The sequence below is a fragment of the Scylla paramamosain genome, chromosome 15 (assembly GCF_035594125.1).
Source record: "Scylla paramamosain isolate STU-SP2022 chromosome 15, ASM3559412v1, whole genome shotgun sequence".
NCBI lineage: Eukaryota > Metazoa > Arthropoda > Malacostraca > Decapoda > Portunidae > Scylla > Scylla paramamosain.
Window position 1 is genome coordinate 10,570,998 of NC_087165.1, and position 24,283 is coordinate 10,595,280.

At 37.3% G+C, this 24,283-nt stretch overlaps 1 protein-coding gene and 1 long non-coding RNA gene across 5 annotated transcripts; both read right to left on the reverse strand.

The window, feature by feature from the left end:
- Nucleotides 1-209: 209 nt before the first annotated feature.
- LOC135107420 (ATP-dependent DNA/RNA helicase DHX36-like) lies at nt 210-19,056 on the reverse strand. Of its 4 annotated transcripts, none has more exons than XM_064017264.1 (22): nt 18,914-19,056; nt 17,863-17,912; nt 17,461-17,640; nt 16,959-17,192; nt 14,813-14,905; nt 13,051-13,151; nt 12,799-12,914; nt 11,439-11,548; nt 10,691-10,880; nt 9,247-9,421; nt 8,854-9,002; nt 8,213-8,308; nt 6,989-7,197; nt 6,611-6,688; nt 6,288-6,474; nt 4,289-4,490; nt 3,693-3,881; nt 3,016-3,188; nt 2,330-2,400; nt 1,293-1,531; nt 1,000-1,146; nt 210-555 (listed from the first exon to the last, which is right to left on the reverse strand). In XM_064017264.1, exons 2-22 carry the CDS (start codon nt 17,885-17,887, stop codon nt 367-369), a joined length of 3,153 nt encoding a protein of 1,050 aa, XP_063873334.1. In that variant the 5' UTR covers nt 17,888-17,912; nt 18,914-19,056; the 3' UTR covers nt 210-366. The 4 variants fall into 4 exon arrangements, with proteins under 4 accessions (XP_063873334.1, XP_063873332.1, XP_063873333.1 ...); XM_064017262.1 differs by having other exon boundaries at nt 14,798-14,905; XM_064017263.1 differs by having other exon boundaries at nt 14,798-14,905; nt 17,863-17,909; nt 18,914-19,041.
- A 3,200-nt stretch (nt 19,057-22,256) lies between these two features.
- LOC135107198 (uncharacterized) lies at nt 22,257-23,979 on the reverse strand. The gene is made up of 3 exons (XR_010271648.1): nt 23,557-23,979; nt 23,049-23,368; nt 22,257-22,957 (listed from the first exon to the last, which is right to left on the reverse strand). It is a non-coding gene; the product is annotated as an uncharacterized LOC135107198 (long non-coding RNA).
- Nucleotides 23,980-24,283: the final 304 nt, after the last annotated feature.

A 24,283-nucleotide genomic window follows, 5' to 3' on the forward strand; every position in this document is an offset into this window, starting at 1 on the left:
CCCAGTGTGTCACTGCTTCACGCCAGGAATCACTACATCCCCTATCCAAGATGTGTCAAACCATTACATAGGTTGTCTAACTGGAAGCTTTTCTTAACACTAGTTGCTTTTCATTCATTATATCTTCAACAAGCTCCTTAAAATATTAAATGGAATCAAAATTTAACAGGGTGAACCGTAATGAATGAGGAAGGAATAAAAACCTGCTATTTAATTCAGATCTTTACTGAATAATGTGAGAACATTATATCCTTTGTTGAAATCTAAAGTATCACATTTACAAGAAATATCAAATGTTATATCTCATACATTGTGATGCTGGTGGTGGTGATGACAGTGGTGGTACATACACAGCCTTCCACTCTCTCAACACCCATCATCATCCTGGTCATCAGAATCATAATAACAGCTATCTTGTGAAGTCCCTCGCTCACTACTAATGAGGTCAACTATAGTGTGGAGGAGCATGCCCTCCTTGCTGTTCCTGTCCCACCGTGTGATGCCAGGATGACTGATTTTGTACTCAAGCAGTTGATCCAGCTCATTTCTCAGATTCTGTGGAAGATAAAGATTATTCATAATGTCACAGGTGTAACTCAATAGATCTGTTAATTGGTAACATTAATAGGTCAACCTTACTAGGAATGCTTGGTTTTCATTGTAAATTGTGGAGTGGTGGAATGGGTGAAAAGGCACATACTGAGATGGTATGGCCATACTGAGAGGATGGAGAGTGGAGACTTTGTAAAGAGAGCATGTGCGAATAAAGCTCAAGGTGCAAACAGGAGAGGAAAGCCACTTGGAAGGTGGAAGGATAGCATAAAGGAGTACATGAGTGGAAGAGATGTTAATGGAGTCAGAGCATCTTAACAAGCAATAAGGGAAGTTTGTATAGAGAGAGGAGGAGGCTCTTCTGCTGGACCACCTCCTTGGGGAAGTGAGGCATCACAGAGAAAGACAAATAGATATGTAGATTGCAAACTGCTGTACCAGACTAACCTGTACTAGTTGGGCCACATGCCGGGAACTGCGGACTCGCACAAAACCATCCACATTGATCACACCTTCAGTAGGATCATAATTCAACTTCTCTCCAAAGAAGAGAAGAGGATAGTTTGGTACCATTGAACTGTCATGAATGAACACCTGCAATATTTTTAATTATCAGTACAAACCTGATTAATTACTGAGAAAAATAAATAAATACCTAAACAAAAATAATCAAAATAAAATAAAAAATGAAAATACAAACAACAAAAGTTACACACACACACACACAGGAGGGTACAGACCTTGGAGGATTTAATCTTCTCTCTGTACATGAGCCATGGGTAGTCAAAGTCTCTTTCTTGCTCATTAACGGACTTGGGATGGAGTGTAACACTGCGTTCTTGTGCTGTTCGAATCTTCAGAGGTTTGTTGGGCTTTGGTTTGCCCCCTCGAGGCATGATTCTAGCAACATTGGGGTAGAGACCTGCAGTGATGATGGCTCTCACCAATGCAATGTTCTCTGAGTTACGATTGACCTCAGCTGTCAAAGAAATCAGTCTCACATTAAGATGTGTAAATCTTATTCTTAAGTATAGTTTTCTCTTTACCATACATACACATACTAGAGCTGTCTGCTCAGAAGAAGGAGTATCCAAGGCAAGGCACACTACAATAATGTCAAAAGTTACAGATAGTCAATTCTCATATTCACAAAACAGCCACACTCATGGGCATCCAAAGAGGGGCCAAGGAGGGCAGATGGAGTTTTTAGTAAATGTGAGAAAAAAGGGAATCAAGACTGACTACCACCAAAAACTGAATGAAAATCATATATAATTTCCTTTATTTTAACCCCTATAAAAAATTTTGTAGATGTTCCTGGCCAAAATAGTAAGCAGAAGAAATAATTAAAAAATCATGTGCTGAGATGAAGTTCAGATGAAGTTACCAAGAAAATAAATGTAGAAAATAAGGATACAACACTATTGAAGAGAGGAACTGAAACATGTTTGGTAGAGCAGCATGACTAGAATTTTCACGTATGAGAAGCACACTACAAACATGGGCACATAGCCCTGGGCAAAGGCAACATATGGAAGGCAGCAGGCATTGACAGAGGACACAAAATCCTCAATGTTATGGAGACTGATTTAGTACAGAAAGAGCTGAGATATTAAATTTCAGTTGAGATGTTTTCTAAAGGGCAGTTCAAGAATGTTCAACATGGAAGAAGGCATAGTTGTCTGAAAAGTTGTATTAGGAGCATATCTGAAGTTTGATGCTCTGTAGCATCAGGTTTACTAAGCTTTAATATTGTAGGTATTATTTCATCCCTCACCTCCATTGGGATCACGTGTGTTGACAAACTCATGGTCATACAGCAGACCCATAAACTGCCTTCGCATGTTCCTGAAACAAAGTAGAATGGTTGGTGAAAGCTGTCCCTACCACTGTTCAATTAACCAACTCTTGACATTCACTACAATAATATAATTCATTGAACCTATGACTCAAACACTCACATGCCATCACAGAGCTGACACTGACATTCACAGAAATATTTCAAAGCAACATGCATCTTGAATCATATAAATGTCAAGTCAAGAAACAGAATCTTTACTTTTATGTTTTACAATTAATCAAATAGCAACCTATTTCTTGCACAAATATGTAATAGGAAGAAAATGTGAGTAAATTTAAATATCAGCACAAAGCAACTGATGGGTACAGTAGTATGATTCATATGCTATCCAAGTCAAAGAATTCCCTGATAGGTAATAAAAATGCAGCTTCAATGAATGTCACAGTTTTAAAGATTTCTAAGTAAAAGTACTGTCCTAAATCCTTCATTTAATCTTTCAACTGGCCTGTCATCTTCCTGCATTATTATCATGTCAAAACTTAAAATGTTATTCCAATCATTACTTGCAGGTAACAGAAAGCATAAATATAACACTGATACATATATACAGTATTTGTGAAAAGGGAAAGAGTAAAGGCTTGTCTATTATGTAAATTTCTTACTTCAGTTGACTGAGTATTGAGGAGGAGAGGAAGTTATCCCAGCAGTAGTTACGCTCATCTCGGTACTTGCAGGCCTGCTCCCATCCCTCAAACACCTTCACCAGCAGTAAGTGGTCACTTTGCATTCCCTTGCCTAATCTGCGCTTGATCTCATCCACCTGCCGTTCTTTTCCCTGCAAAGGAAAGAAAAAATTTTAAAGAAAAAACCCTTTACACCACACCATCATGGATCCTTGCAATGCTGCCAGTACAACAGGATACTATTAAATCTGAGAGGAAAATATCAGCCTCCCAAAGTGACTAGCTTTAAAATACTGTGATTTTTTTCATTATCATCATATGGGAATGGTGTGGATTAGTCACATATGCATAAAAATTTAGTAAAAAATTTACAGTTTTTAAATAGGCAATACAAGCAAAATTCTATGGACAATTCCTAATTCTTATTCTTCTTGGATGCTACATCACATCTTCAGAAGTTTCATAAAATACCAAAGATATCATTTTTGCTTTCACACTTTTCTGGAATCAGAGTGAAAATTCAATCACAATTCAAAAAGATCAATCCAACACAAAGAATATCTAACTGTGATAGGAGATTAATGTAAGAGTTCATGCACCTGTGAGAAAGAAATATACTTCAAAATACTTCAAAATACTTCAAATATGCTACTCACCAAAGGAACTACAAATGGATCCTTGAAGGAGAGTGAAGCAGCCACAGTGAGGACTGGTGATATGCATGAGAATATGGCACCCATGAGCAGCATACGGCCGGTGAGGGGATCCATTGGGAGCCGAGCAAGATGGAAACCAAGTGGAGTGAGGTTCTCTTCCCTGTCCAGAGCATTGATGGCTTGCAGCATCTGGTAAAAAAAAAAAAAAAAAAAAAAAAAAAAAAGACTGGTTTATATGCAAAGAAACAAACAATGCTCCAATGAAGCATCATCAAGCAGAGTGAATTATTAACACAAGTGAACATTAGCAAGTATATCCTATATATATAAGCTTATATATATATATAAGCTTAGTCTATAAACGATTATCACATATATTGCTTATATAAATATATATTTATACATCTTTGACACTGAACACTTCACCAAAACAAAAGCACTGGGTTGGTCGGATGTATGATAGTGTTAGTAAATAAAATAGAATAATAAATAGATGAAAAGAAATAAACAAAACAAATTTATAATGACTGGAGGGAATAGGTCAAAACAAGTAAATTAAAAAAAAAAAAAAGCAACAAATAAAAACTGAGAATGACCTGGAGGGAAATCTCTACTACAGAGCTATCAGGAGGCATCATGATCTTGGAGAGGAAGGGTCTCACAGAACCCAGCTTCAAGATCTTGATGTGCAGGATAATTTCCTCAAGGCGGGTACGTTGAATCTCAGGCAATGGGTAATCGTCCAGCAGCCTCTCTCGGGCACGAGTGTACAGGTGGTAACACACGCCCTCTTGTACTCTGGGGATGAGACACTTGTGTAAGTTTAATCTTGTACACCACATTGCAATATCACAGTAAAACGATAAAAGTGGCAAGTCTGTCTTCCAGTCATGATTAGTACTATAAATAAAAACAGTGAAAACTACTGTATTTGATGGCTCATAAGACGCACCTTTTCTCCCAAAAAAAAAAGCCTCAGGAAATGAGCCTGTGTCCTATGAGGCCAAGATTCAGCATTGAGGCAGTGGGTGATGGTAAGTCTATGGCAACAGAGGCTCTAAAATCAAACCCCAGACAACTTTGCACACGTAAATAAAGTGATGATTGGTACTACACCACAAAACAACTCTTTCTCTCAAGGTAACAATATATAACAGGTCATACTTACCGGTAATTCACATAGAATGATAAAAGTCAGGAAGAATTTGCCTTGGTGACCATGCACCATGCACTGCATGTACCAAAACAAACATGCGGTCGGTTATGTGCCGAACCCAGTGACATGGGCAAGCTTCACTGCATTCTTTACAGTGTGATGCTGTTACTCCTTGTGGTAAAACGCACTTTCATACAATTAAAATTGCACCTATCTTTTAACATTCTTATGAACAAACTTTATTACCCCCGAAGTCTCTCACAGTCACTGCTGATGCCATATGCCAGGTAAATGTTTACATCTCACAACAGGATTGGTACATAGGCTACTAGCCTATGCAAAATGTTGGGATCTAATAATGATCTAAATGCATGTGAGAGTCTTCAAATGTCAGGTGAAATCCTTCACTTCATATTCAGAGCTTAAATCAGCTCATTTATCTTGTTTTTTCATTTCAATGTCTGTCAAGACTGGATCTTATGAGCCCATGCATCTTATAAGCCTTCAAATGTGGTACCTTTCAATGCACATGAGTTATGACTATATTTTTAAGAAAGTATCATATTAGACATGATACGATTGATACCTATACTTAATTGCTGCTGATTAACTGTGGAAGGATTAAATATGAAAGGATAAGAATCTTGGAGATGGAAACAGAATAAAAAGAGAAAAGACTGGTGATATTAAATTTTTATGAACATAAGGTAGCTGATGCTCCACGCAAACAAACATCATACTGTGCAAGGATCGAAAAGGTGCACCAATTTTGACTTACTTATATCAAAGGATGTAATTTAATCATTAGAAATAGTGAATATGACAATGTGTGGGTTAATCATAAAACATGATTATTTAGGTATGTTATTTATACTGTGTAAATGTAAAGATAAAAGAAATGAGAGAGAGAGAGAGAGAGAGAGAGAGAGAGAGAGAGAGAGAGAGAGAGAGAGAGAGAGAGAGAGAGAGAGAGAGAGAGAGAGAGAGAGAGAGAGAGAGAGAGAGAGAGAGAGAGAGAGAGAGAGAGTTGAATGAATGCTTAAAAAGTTTGAAAGAAAGACCGGGAATCTAATGTTTTTAGCCTCATAATGAGATAAGATGTGATTTAGAACCTTCCTTTAAGGCGGATCTCAGCTACCTCTGTAGATGAACAAATAGATACTGTTCAAGTGAAAAGGGGGATTCTCATAAGAATGAGATCTTGTTCAGTGTGCAAAAGGATAGCATAACAACATGCATTGAAACAGATGGAGGATGTGACATGGCATGAATAAGCTGTGTCACACCCATGATCAAAAGAAACAAATATGCATGAATGGATAGAGATGTAAATATATACATAAAAAAATAAAATAAAATAAATAAACAAATAAAAAAATAAATAAACAGATAGATGAAAATAAACACTGAGCATTCTGTTAGTTTCCTCAGATACTCACCGTCCTGCTCGCCCTCTTCGCTGTCTGGCATTGGCAAGGGTGACCCATTCCGGAAGCAGTGTTACCAAATTGGCTTCCTTGTCATAATTCTTCATCTTGATACGGCCACCATCAATAACATACACTATGTCATCAATGGTAATACTGGTTTCAGCAATATTAGTGGCAAGAATAATTTTTCTTACACCTGAAAACAAAATGACAACTTCAAATAAAATGTAACTGTTTAATTAGTTATTAATTTTCATTAGAAACTATTAATTTTCACTTTATATTTTGTCATCTTTTTCATATTGCTGAGATTAATCAAATATATAGATTACCTTTGGGTGGAGGGTCAAATACCTCACGCTGACTGACTGTGGGCATCATGGAGTGTAGGGGGATCACCAGGTGGTTACCTGCCAGACAGAATTGTATCTTTAACCTTGAGGAGCAAACTAAATCTCATGCATAAATGACTATTACTGATTTTATCCTTTTTAATTATAATCAGATGCTGTCAATCTAATCCATTTATAACACATCTTCATTTCTTATAGTCGATGGGGTTGGTGATCAAGATTTAAATGATGAAAGCCTTTACATAATGGAGGAAACAACTGCTCAAATTCTGATTCTTAATTCACAATTAATACAGTGGATATTATATATGCAGTAGATTAAATAATTTCTCAGAAGAAAGTAAAGTGTTGCCTTACGTGAGCTGAGCATGGTGTCGTCCTTTATCATATTATGGAGTTTTGAGATATTGTCCCAGCCAGGCAAGAACACAAGCACTGCCCCCATTGGCAGCCTGCTGATGTGTCGAAGTAACTCCAATATCAATTCCAAATTCAACTCTTCACTGTTTTTCTTATACAATTCTTGAATTGTAAGATTTGAATACTGCTGCTCCCTTTCAAGATTCCTGGAAGATGGAAATCATTGTAACATCTACTCTTTCTTATCTAATTTTATTTTTAAAAATGTTTTAAAATAATAGCTCAGCATTTGGAAGTTCCCAGAGAGATAGCATGGATAGAAAAGAGAAGCAAGACATACGTCACTACAATAGTGACTTCAGGCTACAATGTACAAGTAAAACTTCAGCTAAGTTAATTCAAAGCAAAAAGGGGAAACCCAATACACAGCTCTGGAAACAAAGCCCTCACAATAGATAATGCAAACCCATTGGTTGTGAGTTACTTTTGCATGCAAAACATTATCTTCAACATTTCTTGTTATGTGTCAATAATAAATTATTTTTATGAAAAATCAGTTCCATGAAGATTTGCTTAAAAAAGCCAGATCCAGGTTCAGATTTACTTCTGAACTGTTGAGATCTGTATAAGATAGTATATGGAATGCCTGACAGAGAATGTGTTCTTTATTTGTGCAAAATGAGGACCAGTACTACAAGATTTCCTGTTTTGGGTGTGGTCTTACTCAATTTAGACAAGGATCATTGGGTAGACAAAGCAGAGATTTTGGTCAAAAACATGATCCTAGGCTGTGACATATGAGATAAGAGTAGATGGGTGTAAATCAAATATAAGTGTGTGTTTTCCCACACTTACACTAACAATCACTCTGTTGGGACTACCACACAGGCAACTGCATATTCAATGAATCACTGTGCCCTACATAAAGGAATGTATGAGAAAGCCTGAACTGAAATTGTTCTCCCTCAATGACTACCAACAATTTTCAATGAACATCTATTTGCAACCAAACATGCCTATTTACCTTTGAGGATCTTAAAAATGACAATAATTAAAATACACAAGTAAATGCTTTGTCTGGGCTTTTTTGAATGAGACTGCTGCCTATAAATAAATAAAACAGAAAAAAATTAATCCTAACAGTTTGAAAAGCATGATAAATTATTTCAATTCAGACCATCTAATTCTCCACATACAGACCACTCATCACTAATTACTAACCTGAGGTAGGGCGTTATCATTTCTTCAAACTCCTTTGTCTTTTTGTTTTCTCTTCTTTTCCAAATTGGAGTGTGCTTGTCATTTTCAAACATGAACCTGTGAAAGCAAGTCATTCAAACATGATACAGGAGATTATAGTGAAAAGAAAGAAAAAAGTTTAATAGCTAAGTGCCTAAAGTTGTGGAGAGAAATAGTAAATCATACATCCACTGAAAAACTTTAATCAATATAGTCTATAAGTATGACAGTGAGCTTCTCATGGGAATATGAAATATGCCATATACTGGTACAGCAGTGTTATTCATCCCTAGATGAAAACAATAAACATATTCTTTCACATATCTTTCAGTACATGAAAAAAAGCATCCTCCTCGTTTTCAAACTTTCAATTCTCCCACAACATTCAAAGGTTTGCTTTGGTCTTCCTCTTGCACTTAATCCTTTAAAGAGGCTCTTTTTTTCTTGAGTTATCTATCTATTATATGAACATCCAACTTTCATCTAATTTTCTCCATCATAATGAACTCATCTTTCAAATGATGTTTTAACCACCTTCAGACCTTTTACATCTCTTTTAAGTTTTTATAATACATAATCTCATTCACTAAGTCATAACTGATTTTTGCAAGCTTTAGACTTACCTGGTAATTTCTAGCACATCTTCAAGATAATATTCTTTGACAGGATAAGTAAAGCCTGGAATGTGTAGCATTGGGCACCCTCCAAAATATTCAGAAAACTGCTCTGCATTCAGTGTGGCACTCATGAGTACAACCTTCAGATCAGATCGCTGCAAAGGTTAAACAAGTTTTATTCCACAGTATTTATCAATGAAACTGCGGTCTTTCCTGATCTGTGGCTTTTGTGAAGAATAATAATGTTAATAATTCATACAGCATGATCTTTAAATAACATTTTCAAAGAATAAAGCACTGCAAATAATTAATGACACCAATTACAACTAAAATAAAGAATATCCACCAGAGCTGATCAGTAACCAATATGATAATAAAGAATCTTTTACTTTTTCTTACCACTTTGATGAGATCTTTGGCAATGCAAATGAGGAAATCTGACACCATGTCACGTTCATGTATCTCATCCAATACAAGATGTGACACTTGGGAGAGTAATGGATCTCCTTGTAACCACTGCAGCACAATACCTGTGGTGCAGTACAGGATGGAGCCCTCAACGCGTGGCAGTATGCTGAACAGAATTGTGTTTCATTAATTACATCAGTTACATAAAGAACACATTGATGCTTTCTTAAGAACATCAAGGAAATTATACAACAATCATGACTGTGCTGTATATAATTTACAAGAAGAGCAACTAGTCATCATAAACTTCAGTGTCTAAGCCTTTGATTATGTTTGTTTGTTTAGTTTTTCATGGAATATTTTATACAGCAAACACATTCCCAGTATTTATATGAGCAAATTCTGACTCCTGTAGAATAATCTTTAATCATTGAATCCTTCCCGCTAAAATAATGGAAGTTGTAAAAACGAATAAAAAATAATTACATACAAACATGACTAAGATTTGTGAGGTATGTATACACAACACATTTCAGGGCTCTTAATACTTCAGTACACCTCAACCCCACCCTGTTATGCAATATTTTGCTCATATGATGGCCTTTCAATTGTATCCCTTGGCTTGCTATGTGATGCTTTAAACTCATTAAATGCAGTGTTGCCAACCAGAGACAACCCTCAGTTCTTCCCGTGTTTTCACACTGTTCATCAAGCTTTGTGTACACTCGAGTGATTGTGCTTTATATACCCTCATTTACCATGCGAAGCCTTATCTAAGTATGCAGCTACCTCTGCTAAATGTTCTGCATCATCTTGTGCTACTGAAAAAGCCCAAAAAAGTCTCGAAAAATCCTAAATCTGGACACGAAGCTGAAGATCATTAATGGTAGTGAGGATGATGAGGGAGCAAATTCCATTGCCAGGACCCTGGTTGATGTTTTTGTATCTTTTATTGCTTTACTTATTCCTATATGACTTACTTGGCTTATTCTAATAGGGTATGCATAGATATATACATATTAGATTCATTAAAACATGGAAAAATTAATTAGAAACATGGAAAAATTAATTAGAGGGCAAAAGTAATAGGTCTGGAAACACATCTTCCCCATTTAGCTTTAAGCTCACTATATGATGGATTGCTATATGATTGGGTTTTCAGGAACCTAAATGATCATAAAAGCAGGAGTGAGGTGTATATGCAATAAAAAATTTCCATGAGTAAGGATTTTTCCAGAGGAGTCAGGACATGTTTACAGAAATACTCATGAAAACAGAAGTTGATAGTAAGCTTTATATTAGATAATGCTTTTAATGGGATATTATGGCCTGGCTCTGGAAGTAACTTCAAAATATTCTTCAAATAAGCATCAGTGATAATGTCATATCAAAATTGTTCTAAATTAACCACACCAGAACTTTGGGATTAACTTACGCTTCCAGCCTGATCTGATAGCCAACACTTCTCCCCAGCTTTTCACCACGTTCTTCTGCCACTCGCTGTGCCACAGAAATAGCTGAGATGCGTCGGGGCTGTGTGCAGACAATGCGACACGTGGACCCTTCTCCTGATGCTACTGCATCCTCCAGGAGGAACTGAGCAACTTGGGTCGTTTTCCCACAGCCTGTTGGTTAGTTACTCACATAATACTCTACAATATACAACAAACATTCAGTTACTTGAACATGGAATAAGGAACAGAGCGGGCATGCTGTGGAAATGATTAACTTGAGAAGGGAATATAGAGTGATGAGATAGGGGGTGAGAAGATCAATGGAAATGAGTATTAAAAATGCAGCAAAGGCAAATGGTGTAAAATGTGGTGGTAACAAGAATGAAGAGAAATACAGTGATGTGGTTTGGCCACACTAAAAAGAAACTGAGTGAAGCATTTGTAAAGAAAATACGTGTCAGTGAAACTGAAGATCCTTGTAGAAAAGAAGGGGCACTTTAAGTTGGGATGTGTGAGAGATGTGCTAATAGAGGCAGAGGGCTTGCTGTTTGGATAGGAAGATGTGGAGACTCTTCTGTCATGGCCTCCCCCTTGGGAGGATGCTACAGGAAGAGAGTGGCACTAGAGAGATACATACAAAGAGTTTTACCCATTTCCTAATTTTTTATCCACAAATAATGGACACACATTATGAAAACTAAAGTGGCAACTTTGAGTAATAACACTCACCAGTTTCTCCACTGAGCACCACCACTTGATTGTTCCGAATGGTGTCCACAATCTCATCTCTCATCTTGTATGATGGGAGTTTCTTGCGCACCTCAAGCATCCGCTGGTACCTTGTGAAATGACTCATGCTTAAACATTTCATGCAAATACAGACAAACAAAATTAACATCAAATGAGACTCCTTTTAATTGATGAAGATAGTCATGAAACATTTTCCCAACACTACATTATCTCTTTAACATTTGACACCTGTTCCTAAGATGAGACTTTATTCCTGCCCTTACACTTCCTCCTTCAATGTGCTAATCCTTCTTTCTCCAATCATCCAATCCTCTCACAGTCTCCAGCACTTGCTTTTACATTTCACATGAAGTTCTCCTTTTGCATCCACCAAATCTACTATACTTGTCTACATTCTTAGTTATTTCACTTTCTGCTGTTCTTTCTATATGATCAACTTACATCAGGATTCTCGGGTTGTTTCCATAAATAACTCCAATTTTATTCCTTCGCCTACACTTACATCAGATTCACAATTCATTAATTTCACCATTCACTCTGCATCCTACACACATTTCTCAAGTACACAATTCATTACTTAACTCATTTACTAAGTTTATACATCCATATAGTGAATCTAATATAGTGTACCAATGAGGTGTGTGTGTGTGTGTGTGTGTGTGTGTGTGTGTGTGTGTGTGTGTGTGTGTGTGTGTGTGTGTGTGTGTGTGTGTATTTAACTTGCTGTATTTATTTAGTTCTAACATAAGGGAAAGGAGCTACACATGCTGTCCCACCTACTTCCCAGCCACTTCAGTAGTGCAACATTCACTTCTCCCACATTCTTTAGCTTCCATATCAGTCTCCTATGTGGCACCTTGAGTGTGTGTGTGTGTGTGTGTGTGTGTGTGTGTGTGTGTGTGTGTGTGTGTGTGTGTGTGTGTGTGTGTGTGTGTGTGTGTGTGTGTGTGTGTTCTGGGCAATCAAAACTGCTACTTGAAATTGGACGAAATCTCCAAGTGTATCAGTATTTGACTCCAAAAGGGTAACACTTGATGGGTTAAAATTTTGTCTTGACTGCCATTTCCCTAGGGAGTTTTAGAGGTTGAATTTCCTATCCTAGGATGAAAGTTTTGGTATTGTTACTGAAATTTCAACTACAGAGCACTCATCTTCATACCACTGAAAAGATTTTTGGTAGCCCTAACTGTAAAAGCAAAATGTAAGGTCATTGATATATATTAATGACCAAGATCAGGTTAGGTATCATACCAAGATGTAAATTAAAACTGATGAAGAATTGGGCAATGTTGATAACTAGATTTTGGGAACAATTATTTGGCAAGATTACAGTACTTACATCTGATTATTCTGTTGATCCACCAAGTCCTCATATAGACGGTTATCAAGGTCTGTTCTTCGGTGGAGACCAAGAGTATTCTTCTTCATGGCTTCAAGACCTCCTTTGTCACGCAGCTTCAATTTGAGGAGAACATTGGTGAATAAGCAATATTTGGTAAGCCTAAAAAGTGGTTTGCCTGACATATATAAATGTTCCAACTCAGGGCTATTTTATTTATTTATTTACTTTTTAGTCCATGTATAATTTTACCTGATTACCAAAGACATTGGCAAGGTAAGCTCGTTTGAAGTCTGATTCTTCAATGTTGTTCAGCTGCTCTGTCAAGGCGTCCCCACGTTGCTGCTCTTTCCCTGGGGGACCAATACCAATAAAACATCACTAAAACAAAAAAAATATATAACTTCTTTTTCTTTATGTATGCGTGTGTGTTTTTATCTCATATCTTTATATTAATTTTTACAACTCAACACTGATTAACAATCTTTTCTGAGGTACTTTATTACAAATTCCTGCACATCTATCATGTTTTTCTCTCCCATGAAAAACATTGCTTATATTTGGATTTGTATGTCTGGGAAGAACATAAGAAAGTTTTACTAGAACATGAAAAATTCCTAATTACAAACAGGGAAGGAAGAAGTGGGCTTGGAGTTGCATTTCCAAGAATAGGCTTGCATATTACATCAACTTAATAAAGACAAATAGGAAGACAAACTGCTTGAAACCTTTGCTAATGTTATGCAGGATAAGTTCTTAAAGTAGATAATCTGAAAAAAATCAACAAAGATGAAGCATATTAGATGTGGTAACAATATATACACACAGAAAAGGAACTGGATGAAGACAAAGACCAGGTAGGACCACCTGTCATTAGGAGGGATTGTGAGAGGCTGTTAAAGTGAAGGTGAATATATGGCTACCTCCCATTAACGGTGTTGTTAGCCTGGTATGGTACACAGATGCATGGCAAAAGAAGTGTTAACCTGGAAACATTAGAGCAAGGATTAAAGAAGCTGCAGAATTTGGTTAAAATAAGCAGCAGTGAAGTTGGTGAGGAGTGTAATACATAGGTGTGATTAATGAGATACGGATCAATACTAAGGATATTAAGAAAGATACAAAATACACAGATCAAAGACAGGCTTAAAATATGAAACAAGAACAAAGATAAAAACTCACAAGAAATTATCTATCTATAGACCAGGCAATTATAGAAGCAGGAAGTAATGCAGGCTGTGAAATGTTGGCAGGAGGTCAGATCAATTAACAGATCAGATGCTGGAAAGTTGATGGGTTTAATTTGGTGAATCACAGGTGTACCAGTTCTGCTGTTACTCTGAGAAGAGACCTAGCTATGCTTTCACAATAGGTATTCATGCAAAGATAGTCAGTGAGAATGTTTTCTATAACAGGAGAGAGACAGACTGAGAAGATATATATCCACAGCTCCTTCCTTTGCTCTTTTACAATCACATTCTTATGGCATCATCCAATCCTTTCAGATTTTTCTTTTTCCACAGAAACCTAAAATACAACCACTTCTCTGTGTTCCTAAAACCTCTGCTTTACTCTGGGACCTTTTCTGATTTCAGCATTTCCAATAGCTTTGCGCTTTCCTTTCATTTTTATTTTATGTTGCCTTATAAATGATAAAAATTTCATTAAATCAACTGATAATTCCTCAGTTTTTTCTTTGGACATTTTATAATTCTTTCTCATTTATTTTGATCTTATTTTGCCACACAACAAATGGAAGGTGAGCAATCACTTTGTAGATTCTGTACTCTGTTTTATAATTTCTGTGAACCAATATGGACCACAAAGTATCAATGCATTACTTGTACCAGATACCTTGCTCCCTCCAGGCACTCCACAATGAAAACTCTTCACCTCTGCCTCTCCATGCACATAGGTTGTATTTCCTATTGCTATCTCATTCTTTTTCACATATTTTCTTCACTCATAAAACAGCATTTACAGCATAAGAAGTACACACCTGACATTTTCTTACGTTTTTGTGCATTGTCTTGTATCCAACCATCTGGGTCGGCAAAGACATCAATTTCATGCTTGACATCTCTGCTACTTCCAGCACCCGTATCATCTAAAACAAAGTCATACATTAAATACACCAGGAATCCTGCTAGCTTTTTTTTTCTTTCTGGGTTTATTCTATTAAAAAAAAAAAGAGGAATAAAGTAAATACAAGGTTCTTCCTAAATATGAGTGAAGCACATTCTTGGAAAACTTTGATACTGTATTATATTACCATGTTGAACATTTCCACATCATCACAGTTTATTTATATGAAGAATCATCAAATATATATTGGAATGAAATGCAAAGTATATAAAACAAAATCTAATAAATAAATAAAATAATAAAAAAAAAAAAAAAAAATAGCTCCTCTATTCATGTTTTCATACATACTCCCACCTCCAATGTCATTGTTATGTCACAAAACAGCATGCATCACCAGCATTGCTATAATTTATATTTCTTTATTTCCTTTTATATTTCTTTAAATTTTGATGTGGTCTTTCTTACAGGTATATCTCCAACAACCACATGGATCTTTATGTGTTGTGGCAAATGAAAAGAACAACACTTAAATGTGGCATGGTGTGCTACAAAGTTGATGTTCTTGTTTTGGGGCATTTGTTAGGATTATACTCCAAAGAAGGCCTTGCATCAGAATCTAACTTGCATTACTTCACTGTAGCAGGGGAATTATGGTCTGGCAAAATGGAGCAAAAGGGCTGTACTTTATTCCTACAGTGCCAAAGTTTACATCTTGTCTTAGTTGTCTGTAATCAAGCTTCATCTTATCTTTGTATACTGACATATGATGGTGCCGAGTTTTGGAGGAAATACAGAATGGCTTATGCTGACCATTACATTTAGTTTAATAGATGCACTGCTTTCACATCTATAACAGCAGCTCCTATAATGTTCCTTCACTGCTGTATGGTTCTTCTCTCTCAGGTAGCAGTAATACTTTTGTTGTTATCTCAGTAAGTTACAAGAGAGTAATATTTGGATCTTCTCTTCATGGTTTCACCTTTGACACATGATTCCCTCACATTTTCCTTTATTCATATGGATTATCCTCCTTTTCCTTTTCTCTATTTTCCAACATTCATGTGCAGTAACTTCTGTTTCTTCCAATTTCTTTGTTTTGAATATGCATATGTACCAAAGAGACATGGAGACCCTGAAAGAATAATGCTATTCTCTACAGAAGTCATGCAAGACAACTATATCTTGAAATACTACAATACTAGCAGTAGCCTTCAGATTTCTTAACAAGGCTATATTTACATTTACTCCAAAGCTCTATAAATACTCAACATCATTCCTGAAAATTTTACTCTCTTTTTCATCTCAATCAGGCCAATATGCACTCATACACATTGTGATATGAGATATGAAATAAAGTGGGTATGATTTATGAAAACAGCTTCTCCAGCATATCTATTCTGCTTTTTAATAATACATGCAACTTCTATATGAAACTCATGCTTAATTACTCTCTTTATTACTATGTACTAAAAAGAAAACACTCTTTCAAGGCTTTACATTTGCTTACATTTGTGATACAATTTGAGAATGGTTTAATCAGTACCATTTTTTTATTTATCTTTCCATTATTAAGTATTACTGTTAATTTTGCTATCTGAGAACACAGACATAGTAACAGTGTAGTTGTACACTGATTGGCCTACATAGTTATATTCCCCACCTTGTTTTAAACCATGTGTAAATGTGATCAACTCTTAGGTTGAATATATTAAAGGGATGTAAAAGGGATAAAACAGATCTGCTACTGGACCTTGATGTGGAAAGACTCAGGGATGCTGGTGCAACTTAAATTTGGAGAACTGTGTGTGTGTGTGAGTGTGTGTGCACATCTTATTCCAGGTATCCTTCTTTGAAAGATATTGGCCTTGTATAATTCAGTATCTTAGAATATGGTGGAGATACATAATAATTCTTATTGTACATTTTAAATCAAGATGTGTTGTGTAGCCATGTATGCCCTTACACATAAGAATTACATGAAAATACCCATAATATAAATTCATGACATTCTGCATTACTGTTCTAAATCATTCAGATTACCAATAACTATTGTAACACAGTTCCTTGTCACTAACCATCATCAAAGTGCAGTTTCTTTATAGAAGACAACCGCTGGTCCCACTCCTGTCCTAGAGGGTCATCTCCATAAGAAGGCTGGCTCTGCCCTGGCCCTGCCCCGCCATCCAGGGAGTTCAATGTGCGCCCAACATTCTGCACCTGGTTGGCATTCATAGAGATGGATGGCAAGTTTTTTCCACTTTTTTCTTCTCGCTCATGACGCTCACGGTTTTGCCTGGCATACCAAAGACCTGGAAAATATCAAACTGTACAATCAATACAGCCCAATTCTGGATGAAGTACATCTACAGAAGGATTACAGGCTATATATCAAATTTAAATAGTAAAACTAGAAAATACTTTGCAAGATGTGAAACTCGAAGGTTTCTAACATACTGAAATCCTAAGATAATCCAAATGAAATACCATGCAAGATTTAAAAATTTCATAAACATGACAACAAGGAGAATTATGACTTACTTAAAACGAAAACGAGAGACCATCTAGAACAAAACTTACCAATATCCTTGCCCTTCAAGCCTGGTGGTGGTCGCTTCATTCCTCCTCTTCCACCTCCACCTCTTCCCCTTCCCCTTCCTCCTCCTCCACCACCTCCTCTTCTTTCTCCTCCACCATCAGCACCTCTTCTACCTCCTTCGCCTTCATAGCCTCTTCTTCCTCCACCCCCTTGGTAGAACCCTGTGGGCAGATATTAAGTTATTAGTCCTTATTTTTCAGAGTCAGCATTCACCAATCATTGCATGAAATCACTCTAGTTTCCTACAATTCTGGGTGCCTTTGTGAATGACAAGACCACTAATGAAAAATTTACAAAGCATGAAAGCATCAGCCAGCTCAATGAACTCAGACATTCCTTAAGACAAAATTATAACAACAGTGAAAAAATTGCCTTTGACTCACCACCACCTCTGCGTGACCCATACATGACGGCAGCGGAGGCCACGGGTCTACTGAGGGAAAAAAGAGATGAAAATAAATGACCATTTCAAACACAGCAGAGCAGAGATAAGGAAAGGCTAAGGTATCCCGTTCCTCCTCCCACTTTACATGAGTTTCCTAAAGGTTTCTGTGGAATAAGGGAAACTAGGGAATGGAGCCCACGAATGAGGGTTAATATGCAGAGTAGCTGCTCCTGACCAACCTGCCTAATTTTTTGTATATGGATAGGATACATACCATACTCAACATCTGTGGTGAATTCAGTGAGTGGTTGACCTTAGGAAATTCGCATTACTTTGTTGAAATCATACACGTTATGCAGAAACTAAGCCCATTGGGTCTGAGGGCAGTGCAGCCACCTCCATGCAGAGAGGTTGGTTCGCTATTCTAGGAAAATTTTGCTGGACTTTCTTTTAGGGGAATAGATTTTTCAGAAATCTAAGGAAATTTGCCTAGATTTTCAGGAAAAAAATCCCAAGACATTTTTTTTTTTTTTTTAGTACTTTGGCTTCCCACCCAAACACCCCACTTCCTGGGCGTGTCCCCCAAGTTTGCTGAGGCTAAGGAAAGATATAACGTGAAAAAGATGGCAGCAGGTATTCTGCATTGTCGACGAAATGAGTAAAACACAGATACATTGGGCTAACACGTCCATTTCTTCTTCCCACTTTTACCGAGTTTTCCTAAGATATCTGATGAAGTCTTGGAGGGAATGTTGTCCATAATTATGAATAAAACACACATTACGTTATGCAAACATCCATTTCCTCCTCCTATTTCACGCGAATCTTAGATATTCCAAGGTCTCTGGAAGTCTGAAAATCCTGGAAATGATGAATAACACACAGAGATGCATTGAGCTAACACATCTTTTTCCTCGTCCCACTTCACACGAGTCTTACAAAAATCCAAAGGTTTCCCTGGAAGTCCAAGAAAGAAATAATGAATAATAAAAACACCAGTTCATGGCTGGAAAAGAGGACTGCAGGTAGTGACTGTACACAACACTCACCTGAGGACGCGGGTGAAAGTCCTTGTGCTGATCCCTCACTTGTGGTGTTGCAAATGGAGTGCCACAATACAGTGCCAGACGCCTCTCAGCTGCCTCCGCCACCACCACCACTCAGGCGTCACGTGTATATAAGTAAATAAACCAAAGTCCTCATCCCTGAACCCTAAAATATTAATGAAAAAACATCATATTTTTACTACTTTTAATGTGCTTATTATTTCCGTATTTATTATGGGTCTATGTGCCGGTGTTTTTAAGGGATGATAAATACAAAATAAAATATTTATTTATTTATTTATTTATTTATTTATCTTTATGTTAATTTATCTAGTTATTCAAGTACTTGATGGACTGAAAAATATCCTTAAACACAGGATAATATATATGACCGTAAAGAGAGGGTTATGATTATGGGGGAAATTATGCTTACTGTGCTGTATGGTGCTGTATGGCTGGGCGTGCAGATCAGTGTGTGTTAAGATGGGTTGGGTATGTGGAGAGAATGGAGGACAGAAAACTAATAAGTAGTAAGAGAATAATGGTGTTAAATATGCGCGGTGGAAGGTTAAGAGGAAAGCCACACCTGCAGTGAGTGACGCGTGTGAAGAGAGCACTGAATGAGATGAACAGCCATGCAGCAAGCAAGCAAGAGCGACTGTGCGTGACAGATTTTTTGACGTACCTATATTATCGATTCTCTTTCTCTGTCCTTCAGCGTCACATGGTGTCTCACACCCTGCCTCCCATGTCATCACCTCTGCTAGAGGACACTTAACTACACCTATTCTATCTTGCAAGATATAACTTCGAATCATGCAGATTATCAATACTGTTAAGGATAATTGCTACTTATACTATACATGCACTCAAGTTTATTGAACTACAATTAAATGGTACCGTTTAACAATTATTCCATGGTTACCTAGCACACACACACACACACACACACACACATACACACGAACACCTTCATGACCCCAGAGCCTTAGAGATCAACCTACTGGCTTAGGTCAGCTCTCCTTTCATTATCAATATAGATATCGGCGCCAGCCTCTGAACGAGCCACACAATGCCACTAGCTAAGTTACTCACACATGTACTCACACATGTATGTACTCACATATGTATTCATATGAGGCTACCTCGATTCTACATATACGGGTTCGAAAAAAAAAAATAATATATATATATATATATATATATATATATATATATATATATATATATATATATATATATATATATATATATATATATATATATATATATATATATATATATATATATATATATATATATATATATATATATGCGAATTATTAGTACTAGTAAATTCACTATACTGAGTGACCCCGTCAAATCTAGTGGTTGCCAGTGTATCTTCGTAGGTCGCTCCTTTAATGAAGCAGCGGTTGTCTGTTTCATGCGGATGCGAGGCTTCATTGTTGATTGTTTATGGCAGAGCCTGTATCGTATAAATCCCTTTATCCTCAGGACTCCAGTACAGTGTTAGCAGGGTTCATTAATGTGATTTATCTTCCTTATGCGTTCAGTGTGGTACTTTATAATCTACCTCCCTCGTATGCTAACTGGGGTATTAAGAAGAATTGTCATAACCTGTTTCCTCAGGCTATTTTCTCTGCTCTACTACTAAGGCGATTCCATCCGTCTCTCAGCTTCGTTATTCCTCTCTCAGTATTTGAACTATTCCAACCAAGTTTTCACACGACACATGCAAGTCTAAATTTTATTTCTCTCTTAAGGTCCGTCCACACGGTCGAACAGTGCCCGTCGGACAAACACTGCTACAGTATCTTAAGGCTTAACAGGATGACATCATAAGCGTTTAAACAAGGGAAGTTGATATGGCATCAAACAGTTAATATTTTATCAATTTATTTTACTTATTCTTCCGTTGTCTCAATCAGTTTTCACCCTTTCTTCTGTTACTTAGTTTTCCACCATACAAATGTAGTTGGCTGTTGTAAATCATATTTTCTTGCATGTAGTCCTCGATACTTTATGCCAACATAATTAAATTCCTCGATCGATTATATTTTCATATTTTACTAACTTAGTTAAAGACCGGTCCTATATTCCCACGTGAATCGTATGAACACCAGAGTGAACCACCGTGTCTCGCTTCATTGTGTTCCAGTCTACACCCCGCTCACCAAACCACTCACCACCAAGCCGCCTACACACACACACACACACTGTAAAATTAACACATGGGAATCAGCTACACATTTTATTTTCAAGCGGTATGATTTATAATAACAAAACCTAACATCATAACAGAGTTCATAGGACGCACTAGCAGCGTTGCCTCCCTCGCCCGCTGGTAGCTCACTTGCTCTTCCCCAGCTGAATGTTCACCACCCATTGCTGATCTTACTGTAGCAAGAAAAAAAAAAATCCTTAACACGAATGAGAAAGATGGAAATATGAACAAAGAGAAGATAGACAAGATAGAAAGAAGATAGGAAAAAAAATAGACAAAAGAGAAGATATAAGAACGAGCTAGTGTCTTTTTGTGTATGGGTGAGAGAAATGGAGAAGGGAGATACAGAACGAGCGAGTGTCTTTATATGTGTACGGGTGTGTGTGTCTTCAGGTCCCCCTCACTGTCGTGAGTATTATCCCCTCAAGGGGGGGGTATCACAGTGGCGAGCTGCTCATTGTTGCCTGGTAACGCCATGGATAATAAGGTTAGAGTAGAGGAAAGAAACTTTAAAGTATGTAGTGATAAAAATATCAATTAGTTTGACCTGCAAGAGAGAGAGAGAGAGAGAGAGAGAGAGAGAGATTAGGCTGACCTGCAAGTGATAGATTAGTCTGACCTGCAAGTGATTGATAGATTAGTCTGACCTGCAAGCGAGATTACTTTGACCTGCAAGAGATAGATATATTACTTTGACCTGCAAGAGATAGATATATTACTTTGACCTGCAAGAGATAGATAATTACTTTGACCTGTAAGAGATGAATGAATTACTTTGACCTGCAAGAGATGGATAAATCAGTTTGACCTGCAAGATATATAGATTAGTTTGACCTGCAAGAAATAGATAATAAATTAGTTTGACCTGCAAGAGATATAGATTAGTTTGACCTGCAAGAAATAGATAAATTAGTTTGACCTGCAAGATATATAGATTAGTTTGACCTGCAGGAGATATAGATTAGTTTGACCTGCAAGAGAGATAGAATAGTTAGTTTGACCTGCAAGAGATATAGATTAGTTGAACCTGCAAGAGATAAATTAGTTTGACCTGCAAGAGAGATAAATTAGTTTGACCTGCAAGAGAGATAGAATAGTTTGACCTGCAAGAGATAGAATAGTTTGACCTGCAAGAGACAGATAAATTAGTTTGACCTGCAAGAGATAGATTAGTTTGACCTGCAAGAGATAGATTAGTTTGACCTGCAAGAGAGATAGAATAGTTAGTTTGACCTGCAAGAGATATAGATTAGTTGAATTAGTTGAACCTGCAAGAGATAAATTAGTTTGACCTGCAAGAGAGATAAATTAGTTTGACCTGCAAGAGAGATAGAATAGTTTGTTTGACCTGCAAGAGATATAGATTAGTTGAACCTGCAAGAGATAAATTAGTTTGACCTGCAAGAGACAAATTAGTTTGACCTGCAAGAGATAGATTAGTTTGACCTGCAAGAGAGATAGAATAGTTTGACCTGCAAGAGATTAGGAGAAATTAGTTTGACCTGCAAGAGATAGATTAGTTTGACCTGCAAGAGATATTAGGAGAGATTAATTTGACCTGCAAGAGAGATCATTAGTTTGACCTGCAAAAAAAAAAAAAGTTACCTGCTTCACTCTAAGAAAAGAGTCGTTTTACCGGAGAGGTAAGATTTCCTCACCTTTTCCATTGTCAGAACGCTGTGAGATTTCTCAACTTCCATCCGAATATTTTCTTTTACATCTGTGTGACTCGTGTAATTTTTATCTAGCGTCTTTGTGATAATTTCTCAAGGACACCCACCAGCACAGTCAAGACCACTGAATCCATCTTCCACGCAACCCTGGAAAAAATAAAGAAGCGTGATAAGCAACCTAGTGCAGTATGAAAAGAGCAACACCGTATAATCATGTATGAAACCACTATTCACTTACCATATGAAAGCAGCACGCCCGCCAGCAGCACCGTCCTCCTTCACCGACACCGGGCTCCATCTGGTCGCCGCTACAATACACTAACAAGGACATTACTATTTTGGGAAAGACTAGATAATTTATTAGCGTGTACCTGGAAAAAAAATAGTTTAGCATGTACCTGGAAAAAGAAAAATTAGTTTGTACCTGAAAGGCAATGAAGATTAGCCGCTCAGCCTATCGCCCTAACACCTAGGAAACAGGATCTTCACTTTACTTTTGTCGAATGGGTGCTCCAGCGCTGTCTGTCCCACGATGAGACCTGTGATACGGGTACTCACCTGCAGAAAGAAGAGAGACAATTAATAATGTGTTAAAATAAATGCTCAGCTAGTACTTCATTACTAACGAGGCCAAGAAGTATCAGCAAGTCACGTGGCTTAGGTCAAGGCTAAACGATTACTTTATTACATCGATAATGAGGTCTAACACAAATAACAACGTCCAATTGATCGCAGGCAGTACTTACCAAACCCACCGCGAAGAAAACGCAGAAGAGGAACGATAAATTAATGCACACTTATCACCACTAATTAATAACCGCGACGCCACGCCCGCACACACAACGCACTGCTCTCGCCCGCCGCTCCTATACAAGTAGATCGAGCGTTTCTGTGGCTGATGTAACTTTGCCTCGGGGTCTCTTCGAACGTGTTGCTGCTCCTTTGGCTCACACACTCCTACCTCACGCCCTCATATTTGCACCACGGCATAAGATCAAGGTAAGTTTGAGGGCACTGACATGCATCTCTGCGCTGAGAAAAGATGAGGAGAATGGCAGGAAACAAATTATATACCACACTTAATTCCTTTTCTCGTCATAGTTTCGGACACGGACATGGAACAATCGGCTCGCTAACTACTTGTTATCCTCACGCCACTCATCCCCCCTCCCTTCCTGCCTGCCTTCCTTCCTCCTTCCTCCATCCACCTCTGGTTCTCAGTCACGTACACCACGCCCATGGCCATGTTCTATACTCCGCTATAGAGCAGGTATATCTTCCTTAGTTTATTTTACATTCTGTGAATGTGATGTTAATACTAGCCTTTGTTATGCAGAACTTAATGTTACAGAATACAGCGGACCTTGTTAGCCTCATTAAAGAACTACCTACCATTAATTATCAACTAACTTCGTAATTTGATAACTTATCCCCACAAAACTCGCGCGCGCATTTTCATTTGTCCACCAAAGT